The 12,591-nt window shown below is 38.3% G+C and overlaps 1 protein-coding gene across 2 annotated transcripts in view; it reads left to right on the forward strand.

Moving 5' to 3' along the window:
- Window positions 1-12,591, forward strand: part of LOC127177922 (serine/threonine-protein kinase pim-3) — a 34,632-nt gene continuing 22,041 nt past the window's right edge. Inside the window, exons 1-7 of one of the 2 annotated variants that reach the window (XM_051130475.1) lie at window positions 1-102; window positions 240-322; window positions 442-492; window positions 587-959; window positions 1,058-1,228; window positions 1,330-1,425; window positions 1,533-1,629. In XM_051130475.1, coding sequence (XP_050986432.1) covers window positions 260-322; window positions 442-492; window positions 587-959; window positions 1,058-1,228; window positions 1,330-1,425; window positions 1,533-1,540 — 762 coding nt within the window. In that variant the 5' untranslated portion in view covers window positions 1-102; window positions 240-259 and the 3' untranslated portion in view covers window positions 1,541-1,629. Of the gene's footprint in view, window positions 103-239; window positions 323-441; window positions 493-586; window positions 960-1,057; window positions 1,229-1,329; window positions 1,426-1,532; window positions 1,630-12,591 lie in introns of those variants that run through there. The other variant, XM_051130474.1, reaches the window with a different exon arrangement.

The following is a 12,591-nucleotide window of genomic DNA, read 5'->3' on the forward strand; positions in this document are numbered from 1 at the left end:
CTCTGCCTTCTGAGTCGACTCAAAGGAAGAGGAAGCGGCAGAGCTTGGAGGATGAAGATCCCTCCACCTCATACGAGAGACCCGCCAAACGCTCTCGTGAAGGTCAGGCTTATTCTCAAGACATTGCTGAATTACTACATGATTTGCCATTGAACTAATTGATTTGAAAACATTTGTACAGTTTTAGATACTGTCACCTGTTTTCTCTTGAAGACATTTCTTGTGATCGTATGTTGCAGATTCATATATAAAGGGCCCAATGCTGGGTCAAGGTGGATTCGGCTCTGTGTTTGCTGGGACCCGCAGCTCTGATGGATTGCCAGTAAGACATTTTCTCTTTACTCATGACACTTGTGACATAAACCATATTTCACACGTACAGAGCATGAGGTTATTGTCATAGTTAGTAGGTGTAATTTACTGTGGTTCATCTGTCTGCAGGTCGCCATCAAGTACGTCACTAAAGACGAGGAGCACGAGGACACTGAAGTTGTAAGTTGAGTCTTATTGGTTAATTACACACATACATCCACATTCAGTCCTCTAGCGATGATGAAAGGATCTCATGTCTCCTCTGCCGCTGCAGGAAGGTCAGGGTCTGCTGCCGCTGGAGGTCGCGTTGATGACCCGGGTCAATTCGGCTCCTGCGTGTCCCAATGTCCTGAAGCTGCTGGAGTGGTTTGAACATCCCGGCCGCTACGTCATGATCCTGGAACGCCCGGATCCTTGCCAGGATCTCCACAGTTTCTGTGAGGAGAACGGCTGTCTGGATGAGAGTCAGGCCAAGAAGGTGCTCATGCAGCTCATCAACGCTCTCAAACACTGCGAGAGCTGCGGCGTCTTCCACCGGGACGTCAAGCCACAGAACCTGCTCATTTGCACCGATACCAACGAGATCAAGCTGCTGGACTTTGGCTGTGGACACCTCCTGAAGGACTCGGAGTATAAAGAGTTTGCAGGTTGGTTAGGAAAAGATCTCACTATGATATTCTGTGGAATTTGATGAATTTTGAATGTGGATATTCAGCTGATCTCTTCTTCCTCTCGGGTCTCTCAGGCACTCTTTCATTCGCCCCTCCAGAGTGGTTTCGTTCCCACAGCTATCGTGCAGGACCAGCTACTGCTTGGTCGCTGGGTGTGACGCTGTACCAGCTCCTGTGCGGTTCTCTACCTTTCAGAAGCGCACGGAGGGTTCGCAGACTGCGCTTCCCTAGACACCTGTCTGCAGGTAAGAGATGGCAAACATTCAGCTGTTCACAGACAGAAATCATAGACAGAGCGACAAGTAGTTGATGTTGTGTTACTGAAGTACTGTGTTGTGTGTCACAGATTGCCGTCAGTTGATCAGATGGTGTCTTAAAGCAGCAGCGGACGACCGTCCCAGCTTACAGGACATTGAGCAGCATCCCTGGTTACAGTCAACAGGTGACCAATCACATCACACTCATCTCAGTGACTTCTTGTTCATTGGACAGTTGGATTGTACTGTCAGGATAAATGTAGGTAACTGGTTGTAATTCTGTACAAACCAGAGTCCTGATGCTACAGAGATCCGGTCCAGACTGAGCCTAAACCAGCATGTAGCTGTTTTCTTCAGGAAAGGAAAAGGAAGACAAAAAAACATAAAAACATTAGGCATTATTTAACTAGGGTTATAATTTATATTTTTAAATGCTAAATGCTATATAAAAATATTTATTACTTGAAATAAAATAAACTGTATATACAAACTGTATATAAAAATCAAAATGTTAATAAAATGTTAATTAAAACTATAAAAGCATCTCATTGTCACAGCTTGTTAAAAATAAAGATGAAAGAATAGGATCTAAATGCAGCAGCTAGACTTTATTTACACAAAAACCACTAGACATGAACAGAATCATCTACGCTAAACGTGATGACAACAGACAAATATCTGTAAATAAAAACAAATTGCTTAGAACAATATAAAATGTTATAACAAAATGCATAGGATGCAGTGGTTTAACTTTACCGGTAACATTTTGTATAGTGATTTTATGAGTCTATAAAAATAAAATGGTAAAAAAATTTTTTAAAAAAAAGTAAAAATTATTCAGTCTTTATGTTTTTATAGTGCATCACACTGTTTATCAGCCCACTGTGTCAGACGAAAGTATTGCGTATCGACGACAGGCAGAGATATCACTGAGGCCTTTGGCGATTTCAAGACAATATTTAGCTTGTTTCCCATGAATGTATTAAATATATTATTTTTATAACTTAAAAATAATAATTATAATTATTATTATTATTATTATTAAATGACTTACAATTAATTTGCCCAGCTATAACCTATATTGTTTATGTCAACATCACCGCATAGCCCAACCAACACTTGCAACAGCACACGCATTCGGCTACTCACTGAACATGATCATGAACATGTGAACAGTGATCTTGAACATTTACTGATACTAATAGCTAATAATACAATAACAAATTGCTATTACTGTTATTATATGTGACCCTGGATCACAAAACCAGTCATAAGGGTCATTTTTTCAAAATTGAGATTTATACATCATATGAAAGCTGAATAAATAAGCCTTTTATTTATGTATAGTTTGTTATGATAGGACAATATTTGGCCGAGATACAACTATTTAAAAATCAGGAATCTGAGGGTGCAAAAAAATCAAAATAGTGAGAAAACTGCCTTTAAAGTTCTTCAAATAATGTTCTTAACAATGTATATGACTAATCAAAAATTAAGTTTTCATACATTTACAGTAGGAATTTTACAAAATATCTTCATGGAACATGATCTTTACTTAATTTCCTAATGATTTTTGCCATAAAAGAAATATCAATAATTTTGACCCATACAATGTATTTTTGGCTATTGCTACAAATAAACCTCAGTGACTTAAGACTGGTTTTGTGGTCCAGGGTCACATATAATTAAAATTTTTAACTATACCAACAGTGTAATAGGTCCAAACACACAACAATCAGTCAACAATTTAAATTAAAAGCAGCTTTATTTCAGACAACATAACAACTTCTTAAAGGAGAAGTCCACTTCCAGAACAAAAATTGACAGATAATGTACTCACCCCCTTGTCATCCAAGATGTTCATGTCTTTCTTTCTTAAGTCGTAAAGAAATTGTTTTTTGAGGAAAACATTTCAGTATTTTTCTCCATATAATGGACTGATATGGTGCCCCGATTTTTAACTTCCAAAATGCAGTTTAAATGTGGCGACAAATGATCCCAAATGCGGTTGTAAACGATCCCAGCCAAGGAAGAAGGGTCTTATCTAGTGAAGCGATTGGTTATTTTAATAAAAATAATACAATTTATATACTTTTTAATGTCAAACACTTGTCTTGTCTTACTCTGCCTGAACTGTTTTTTTCCGGTTCATGTCAGTTAGTGTATGTTGAAATACTCCCATCTCATGTTCTCCCTTAACTTCAAAATCGTCCTATATCGCTGTTTTACCTTTTTTTGTTAAGGGTGTTTGATCTTCTTTGCATGTTCACTTTGCAAAAACTGGGTCGGTACTTCTGCAGCGATGTAGGATGATTTTGAAATGATTTTTGAAGTTGAGGGGGAGTTTTTCAACCCTAACTGTCTTGAGTCAGAATATACAGAGTTCAGGGAGAGCAAGACAAGACGAACGTTTGAGATTAAAATGTATTTAAATTGTATTTTTTTTAATGAAAACAACCGATCCTTTTGCTAGATAAGACCCTTCTTCTCAGCTGGTATCAGTTACAACCGCATTTGGGATCGTTTGAAGCTGCATTTAAACTGCATTTTGGAAGTTCAAAATCGGGGCACCATATCAGTCCATTATATGGAGAAAAATGCTGAAATGTTTTCCTCAAAAAACACAATTTCTTTATGACCGATAAAAGCAAGACATGAACATCTTGGATGATAAGGGGGTGAGTAAATTATCTGTTTGTTTGTTTTTTTTCTGGTAGTGGACTTGTGCTTTAAGAAGAACAATGAGTTAGCACAAAATATTGCACATAGTAGGTCATTCAGTTTAGACTTCTTGTTAAAGTGCAGTGAAATAGTTTAATTACAGCAGACAATGTAGCCTATAAATATTGTAATACTGTCTTAGCCCCAGCCCGCTGTAAGGCAACAATAATAATTTCTTTCATCATCTTTACATCAGCCTCCTTCTTCTTCAGGATATCCATCATAAGATGCAGCATCAGCAGCAGAGATGACACTGTCACGTAATTTTCAGCAGATAAAATATCAGTAAATTCTGCAACCGGCTTTAGCCCATCTTTGACAGCCTCTTGTACAGCAATGTCCTGCCAAGTTCAGTTTGGGAGTGTGCGGCGGCTCTTGTCATCCACAAAAATCTGTTTGATTACAGGGAGTTTTTTTATGACCATGCCATAGGTTGATCCCCAACAAGTTGGACAATCCTACAATGATAATAATATTCTAATTAATTCATTAACAACAACAACAACAATAATGTGAATAAATATTTGCTTATTATGGAACCTTGACTGTCAGACCTTTCCAACGATATGTGTTTTGTCAAGATTACAAAAAAATCTTGAGTCTATATATATATATATATATATATATATATATTTATATCTTGATTTATACCCCTAAAAGCGCAAAGTTTCCCCTGAGATACAAACGTTTAGAGACAGATTTCAAAAAAATGTAAGCATTTAATTCATAGAATTTCAATGTAACCCTAATAAGCTAATGCTGAACAACAGCTTTTTAAACAAGTAAGTCCCCTCCAACATCTGTAAATGTGTGAACTAGATCAACTTTTATTGGAGGGTGAGTAGATTTCCCACTACAGGTTGCCATGTAGCTTTAAATGCTGCCCGTGAGCTAAACAAAGAATGTATGTGCATAGATATAATGTATGACTCATTATATCTAAATATTCACAACAAACAGCCTTTCAGCATGAAACCAAGAACTGAGACCAACACTTTCCCTGCCTCTCTCCACAGCCTTTCAAATGTTTCTGTCCCCCAGGATACGTCACCCCTTTTAGGGTTAAGGTGGAACAGAGAGGTTTCTGCACCAAACTACATGTGATGAGCTGTGAAGCATGAATGAAAGTGCTGGTGGAGGTATGGTCTAGCAGGAATTTTATATTTTTATAAAGAAGACTCTCCATTTAACTTTTATAGCCATTAGTGGAGGGGAAACACAGTTACATCAGTATGTGGAGACAATGCTGTGATTTAGCTATGATGTAGTTTATGTGTAACCCTCGTCTACTTTGATCAAACTTTGCATTTTTCTTCTCTGAGACGCGTGAGATTCGTAACAGAATTCTGTGCTGAATTAAAATGCTTCTGGTCCTGATTCTCCTTCACAGCACCACTATGTAACCTTACAAACAGCACTTACTCTGGACTCAGATTCATTTGCAAAAATAGATAATTCAAAATAGAAAAAAATTCAAAATTTGAAAATCAAAGATTTCTGTAGTGTTGTTGATCCATTAATAAAAAGAAAAGGAAGAAAGAAAGAATTGCATAGATAATTTGTTGTTGGTTGTTTGTTTCGAGGATTTGTTCCAACGACGGACGTTCCAAGACGTTCCAAGTCATAGAGGACCTGAAAAGAAGATGATCTAGCTGACTTTCTGGAACCATTAGAAGCCAGAAAACAAACGGACTAACTCACAGTGAGTTTTTGGAGGCACTTTGTACACATCTTTGACACATACAAGTTTATTTAAATTCTGTAGGGTTGTGCAAAAACAACAAAAAAAGTTTCAAGAGATATGGCAAGTAGTAATACTTCCAATCTTGTTATCATATTTATGTAATTTAGCTGTTGCTTCCACTCAGCTGAACCTCTACACCTCTGACACATCAGTTTCATCTGCTCCTGGATGCTCCATTTCATCAACCAGCAAGTGGAAGATGTGAGTAAAAGGCTTTGACTCTCTGGTGTTTTGCACAGTGGAAAAAAAGAGCAGAAGCAGCCATAAGATGACTTGATATTGTTATGTACTGTACACTGTGCTACGGAAGCTAGTTTGTATGTATGTTGCTCTGCTCTGTGTGTGTCTGTTTGTACACTTGTCTGTTTCAGATGTGCGGTTCATTAGAAGATTTGCTGACATTTGTGATCGTGCCACCAATGGCCTGTTAAATTGCCTTTAATTCCCCTAACTTCAATGGTGATAGTCTGGGCTGGGAGTGGGTAAAAGTCATAGTAAAAGTTGTGCAGTTCAATTGGAGCAGTTGTGAGTAAGGTAAGCATGTGGCAACAAACACTTACATCATGTAGGTTTTACTTATTGTACCAGATCCACTAGGCTTAGGAGAAAGGGGTTGTCATGTATGTTTTTGTTTGATTAGTTGTGGCTTCTTGTACGGTGGAGAGGTTTTTTTCTACATCTACATTTAGTTTGGTTAATATTAGTTAGGGTTTTGGTTTTATTCAGTTTTTTGATTTGGGTATCTCTCTCACTCCTTCCTCTCCACCAGATTGTTTTGTTGACTTGCCCGTTCATGTTTACTACAGAGAAAATAAAATAAATAAGATAAAATAAGATTAAGATTCAACATTTTCTCTATGGAATATCAACATGACACTAAACTTTTAACTAAAGGCCTTAAGGTTTTCCAGGATCATATATGTTGATCCTAACTAGTGTGGAGTTAGTTCATTCTTTTTTTTTATAGTGCTGTACTTGAGTGCACTGAAGAAATACTGCATGAAGACAATGAACATACTGCTAAAAAAATTCAAAACGAGCTTTAGTCCTGATTGTAGTTAAAAATATTAATCAGTACCATCAGAAGGTCCATAAAGAAACTTATGGCAAAGCCCGGTAAGCATTTATAATTATAGCTATACTGTACATGAGCTCCACTGGAGGGCACTCCACCCCATACCTTTGCCACCCACCGCAGACTCCATTTCCCATAATCCTCTGCTTGAACTTATCAGATCTCATCATCAGTTCTCAGCTGTCTCATATTAGTAGGACTATAAGAATTGCTCACACACACACTTTGCTGTAGGACTGCACGATTTGGAGAAAAAATCTAATTGCGATTTTTCTCAAATCGTGCAATCGAGATTTTCTCACTGTAAGCCAGGTAACCTGTAGCCAGCTAACTTGCTATAGTGTCTGTTATTACGACACCTCTCCTGATAGTGGCAGCTGATGTCTGCAAACTGTCAAACACGGTGCATCCTTTTGCTTTATTTATTATAGTTTATTCGATGTACCACCAAATGTTTCATTAGATTTGACGTGTTTCCCCCTTTACACGCAACTTTTGTAAAACATTTCCTGCACGTCGCGGTGTCTGAATAATTTCTTGTGAAATACAGCAACACTTCAGAACGTTTAGTTTTTGGCATTTTAAGTTAGACGCGTTTAACGTAGCTTGCTAAGCTAACGGCAAACCACCTGCTACAGTCAAAGCAAGTGTAACGATATTTGCTGCGTTCACGTGCTTCTCGGATGGTCTCATTTCCTGACGATTTGTGCTTTTAATTCGGAATGTGAAAATGGACAGTAACTACAAAGATGTCTTGGATTTGTATCATCAAAGCTTTCCGACATTCACGTGAGTTTTCTCATTCAGGAAATAAATTTTCAGATCATTCTGACACCCATGAATGCAGTATTTAAATTTAACTAGCGATCATGCATGTTGATGAATCAAAGCTTCTGACGACCGTGTCATAGCACCAGAAGAAAAATTATGTCAATCGACAGTTTAGGCATTTAAGTGACACCGAAATGAGGCACCGAAATTAACGTTCTGATTCGGTCCGGTACATACTGGTAATATTGGCACCGGGTTCGGTACCCAACCCTAGTGCTGATACAGGTTGTGTTGCCTTGCGAGGTCGACACAGACGTTTGACATGTTTTACAAAGTATTTGCCTTTGAAGTACATCAGAACGTCGAAATCCAAAATAATTCCAAACATATGCGGTGCTTTTTCATTTAGGTACCAAGTCGTCTGCAGGACTTTGCTCTTCTGCAGACACACTTTGTTTGGAAGTTGAGCCGCAGCTCTCGCTCATCTTTTCCAAATGGCGTTAACATTATTTGCGCGTTCAGTCAGTTCATGCAGTGTTAAAATGCCCCCTACTGGTTATAGTCTTCATCAAACGTAATATACGCATGAAGTCGTAATATGCACATGAAGCGAACTGTCAAAAATTACGTATATGCTTGTTACCATATTTGATAGTCCATTGAAATAATCACAGCTCTGGCGATTTGAAAATCGCACCTTTTCAAATCGCGATTTCGGTTTAAAAACGATTAATCGTGCAGGCCTACTTTGCTGGTGATTATTTAGCCCTTCCATGTTTCCTAGTTCTCCTGTTTTCTAGTTCTTTGCCTTTCTCATGTTTTGATCCTTGGTCCTTCTCATGTTACCTTGTTTTTTTAAATGATGACTACATAACCTGCCCATAAATAAACAATACACAAATCTGAACACACATTTTAACATCCGAACTAATTAGATTCAGGATTTTTAGAAATACAAATACCTTAACGTCATTTAGGTGACGTACATTGTGTCCCTACATGTTGCATTGCCTGTAGTAAAAAGATTTACAGCACGGTAATGATTTTATAGATCAAATAAAACATACACAAACCTGTATTTCATCAAATAAATGCACCAGTTTGGTGGCATTGAGAACTGCCTTCTCCTGAAGAAGGTGAAAAAGCCTGCACACTCGATTGGGTTAAAAATGACCCAGCATTTTTAGAGTGTACTTAAACAAACAAACAAAAAAACAAGGACATAACCTACATTAAGGACATAACATTTATTATGTCCTTACCGAAGAAGGGCAATTTGGACCAGCATTTCAAGACTGTGAACAAAAGCTACGATGCAGATTTACCGGCTAAATCAGCTCTACGCACCTGAAAAGTCCAGGAATTGAAGAGGCAGTTAGCAGCACAGCAGTCCATTTTTACCAGGTCAAACACTAAGGGTAGGGCTGCAACTATAGCATCTTGTCGCATGAGTCACGTTCTTGCAAAACACAAGAAATCTTTAAAGGATGGCAAAGTTGTCAAAGAACCATTTGTCGAGGCTGCAGACGCACTATTTGGTGACTTTAAGAATGAAAGTGATATCACAGCTGCCATTAAGGACGTGCAATTATCCCGTGGCACTTATACACAGCAATGTGAGAGAATCGCAGAGGATGTTGAGGCGCAGTTAAGGAAGGATATTAAAGAGTGTGAATGTTTTTTTCTTCAATTTGATGAGTCGATTGATGCTGTGGATGTGGCACAGCTATGTGTTTTCATTAGAATGGTTTTTGGAGACATAGGTGCAAAAGAAGAGCTGGTCACCACTTTGCCATTGAAAGGACACACTAGAGGTGAAGATATTTTCCAAGCTTTCATGGAATTTGTCAACAAGATCCAATTGCCCCTCTTTAAACTCATCATAACGGATGGTGCTCCAGCAATGGTGGACCGTACTAACGGGTTCATTACCTTGTGCATACAGAGGGAATATTTCCCAGACTTCCTTAATTACCACTGTATAATCCACCAGCAGGCATTGTGTGGTAAGATTTTAAACATGAAAGAAGTGGTGGATGTTGCAATGAAGATTGTGTGTTCCGTTTGGGCCAGGAGTCTACCGAGAAGGTTTTTCCATGCTCATTTGGAGGAGACCGGTGCATGAGGAGATGCCTGAGTAAAGGTAAATTTTTAGCATGATTCTCGGAGCTGCTGCCTGAAATCAAAGATTTCCTGAAACTTTCAAAACATGCAGAATATGCCCAGCTAGAGGACCACCAGTGGCTATTGGATTTAGCATATCTCACTAACCTGCTGAATGATTTTAATTTAGAGCTGCAGGGTAAAGACAAACATGTGATCAACATGATCAGTTCAGTGAACACATTTAAAAGCAAGCTACAACTACTTTCAAGTAGGCTGCAACACTGTGATCTGCGGAACTTTCCTCACATGCAGGCAAGAACTTCGGAGTCAGGGCAAAGACTTTGCGCAGTTTGACAGTGCACGTTATGATGAGCAAGTTCAGAGCATCTTGTTAGAATTTGGGGCGCTTTACAGATTTTGCATCCATTGAGCCTGTTGCCAGCTATCTGTGTTTGGTTCAAGTGGATAGTATTGCTTCTAAAATTGTATTACTGTTCCACTTAGATAACTCTGCTGTTGGGAATGAGATTCTCACACTGCAAAATGACATTGAGATCAAATCCATGGCAACACCTGGCATGACTGGAGAGTTCTGGAACTTACTGCCTGAACAAAAGTATCACAACCTCAGAACATGTGCTTTCAACTTGACAGCACTTTTTTGGATCAACCTATCTGTGTGAGTGTGCTTTCTCTCTCATGAAAATCATCAAGTCAAAGTACAGATCTACAATGACTGATGACCACCTTGTGGCCTGCTTAAAGGGGTCATTGGATGCTAAGTTCACTTTTACATGTTGTTTGAACATTAATGTGTGTTGGCAGTGTATGTACAAATCTACCCTATAATGATAAAAATCCATGCAGTGGTTTTTAATTAATCTGTAAAAATAATATTCCCTTTTTCAAATCGAGCCGTTCTCAGATGTCTGTCGGTGTGGCGTCACACCCACAGAGGCCGCTCCCACAATAGTTGATTGACATGAGCATTTTAACTCAGATTAGCTGTAACAGACTGCCCTCTTTGTTTCGATGCCGGAGCAGGGATGTAAGTTAGACAAGAATATCTCCGATTGAGCGATTGAGGTGTTGTGTTGCTGGATGTAATAATGAACATAGTGGTCGTCATCAACTCCAGACATCTGAGCCACTGAAGATGCAGTGGAATGTGGCTCCCGATCTACATACATCTGTTCATGTTCATGCGAATCATTCATAATCCAGCTTCACCTACAGCAGAAGTGAGTATAAGGGTTTTTTTATGAATCTTTGCGATCACCTTTCCTTATAATGTGCTAGTTAGCAAATTTAGCGGCTAAATGCAGCTAAAGTAAACAGGCTCGTCACTCCACAGAGAGAAGAGAGGGGCGGGGCGAGCAGAGCTCATTTGCATTTAAAGCAGCCTCGACCAGAATGAGATGATTTTTGCAGAGCTGATTTTGACAAGGTAAAAATGGTGTAGTTTTACACAACCATTGAGAATTTTTAACCAAAGTATCATTATAGACTTTTCATTAAGACCCTAAAAAATCATATCAACTTGTGGAAAATGGGTATCCGATGACCCCTATTTAAGGCTTGCAACCAGCTCCTACTGCCCTGACTACGAGAAACTAGCTGCCTCCTCCCAGTGCCAGAGTTCCCACTAAGGTAGAGAAATAACTTTATTGTCACTAGAATTATTCTGTTTTATTATATATGGATTAGGGCTACTTTTCTGTTTGTTTTGTGCATATTAAATATGTAAATACGCTATGAGTAGCGACTGGCTTTCTGTTTGGACTGGTAGATCTCAGCACACTGACAAATTTAAAAGTAGATCTTTGTTCAACAATGGTTGGGCACCCCTGGTTTAGATTCTAGCTATCCGATCATTATCACTTTGTCTATTTAAACGGGGAATCATCTCAATTAACGCCAGTAAAGTATGGAGTGCCACAAGGATCTATTCTAGGCCCTCTGCTATTTTTAATATACGTGTTGTCCCTTGGTAATATTATTAGAAAATACGGGATTAGTTTCTATTGTGCTGATGATACATTTAAAGTGGATCAAAAAAAAAATTGATCAAAGTTGTCCTAAGACAAGAACAGGTATTGTTTTTGGTATTAGGACAACTTTGATTAAATGTTTTGATCCACTTCAAATGTTGACTACTGTATATCTCAACATGACCAGATGAAACTTCGAAATTATCTAAGACAGGGGTGCCCAACCCTGTTCCTGGAGATCTACCTTCCTGCAGAGTTTAGTTAGATCCTAATTAGTTGGTTCAGGTGTGTTTGATCAGGGTTGGAGCTGAACTTGTGTATTAATAACATTGTAGAAATTGTTAAACTGTTATTTATTTAGTATTTCTTACCTTTAAATACCTTTTCCATATGGCATAATTGTTTTTAGAGTGGTACTTTTTGTGTAACGATAATAAAGATTCTGATTCTAAAAATGCTTTCATTTACAATGTTGAATTTGAAAAACTAAGTTTTAGAATAAATGTTACAACACTACAAATGATTGGACACATCAAGGAAAAGGCCTACCTAGTGTAAACGTCACTTACTCCCTTTGCCATTACACTAGTATTTACTGTATAAAACATACCTATAGCAATTAATTACTTTAATCTCAACTTTAGCCATGTGTGACTTGTACAAGTTTATTCTTACAAATCAGAAGTCTTGTTGCAGCCACAAAAGAAATAATTTTCCGTCCAGTCCCCTTCAACACCAGCACACTGAAAATGCATCTAGTTTTCACAAACTGTGCACCCATTGGTTCTTCTTGACATGGTCACGGAAAACACTGCTGGAAAACAGGTGGGACAACTTTACAAACATTCCACAATACATTTTATTACTATCATGTTTGTGTATTTAAAAATATTCCTAATTGTCACAGACACACCAGGTTTCCCTCTCACCACCACTCAACTTT

This window comes from Labeo rohita, chromosome 16 (assembly GCF_022985175.1).
Source record: "Labeo rohita strain BAU-BD-2019 chromosome 16, IGBB_LRoh.1.0, whole genome shotgun sequence".
Classification (NCBI taxonomy): Eukaryota; Metazoa; Chordata; class Actinopteri; order Cypriniformes; family Cyprinidae; genus Labeo; species Labeo rohita.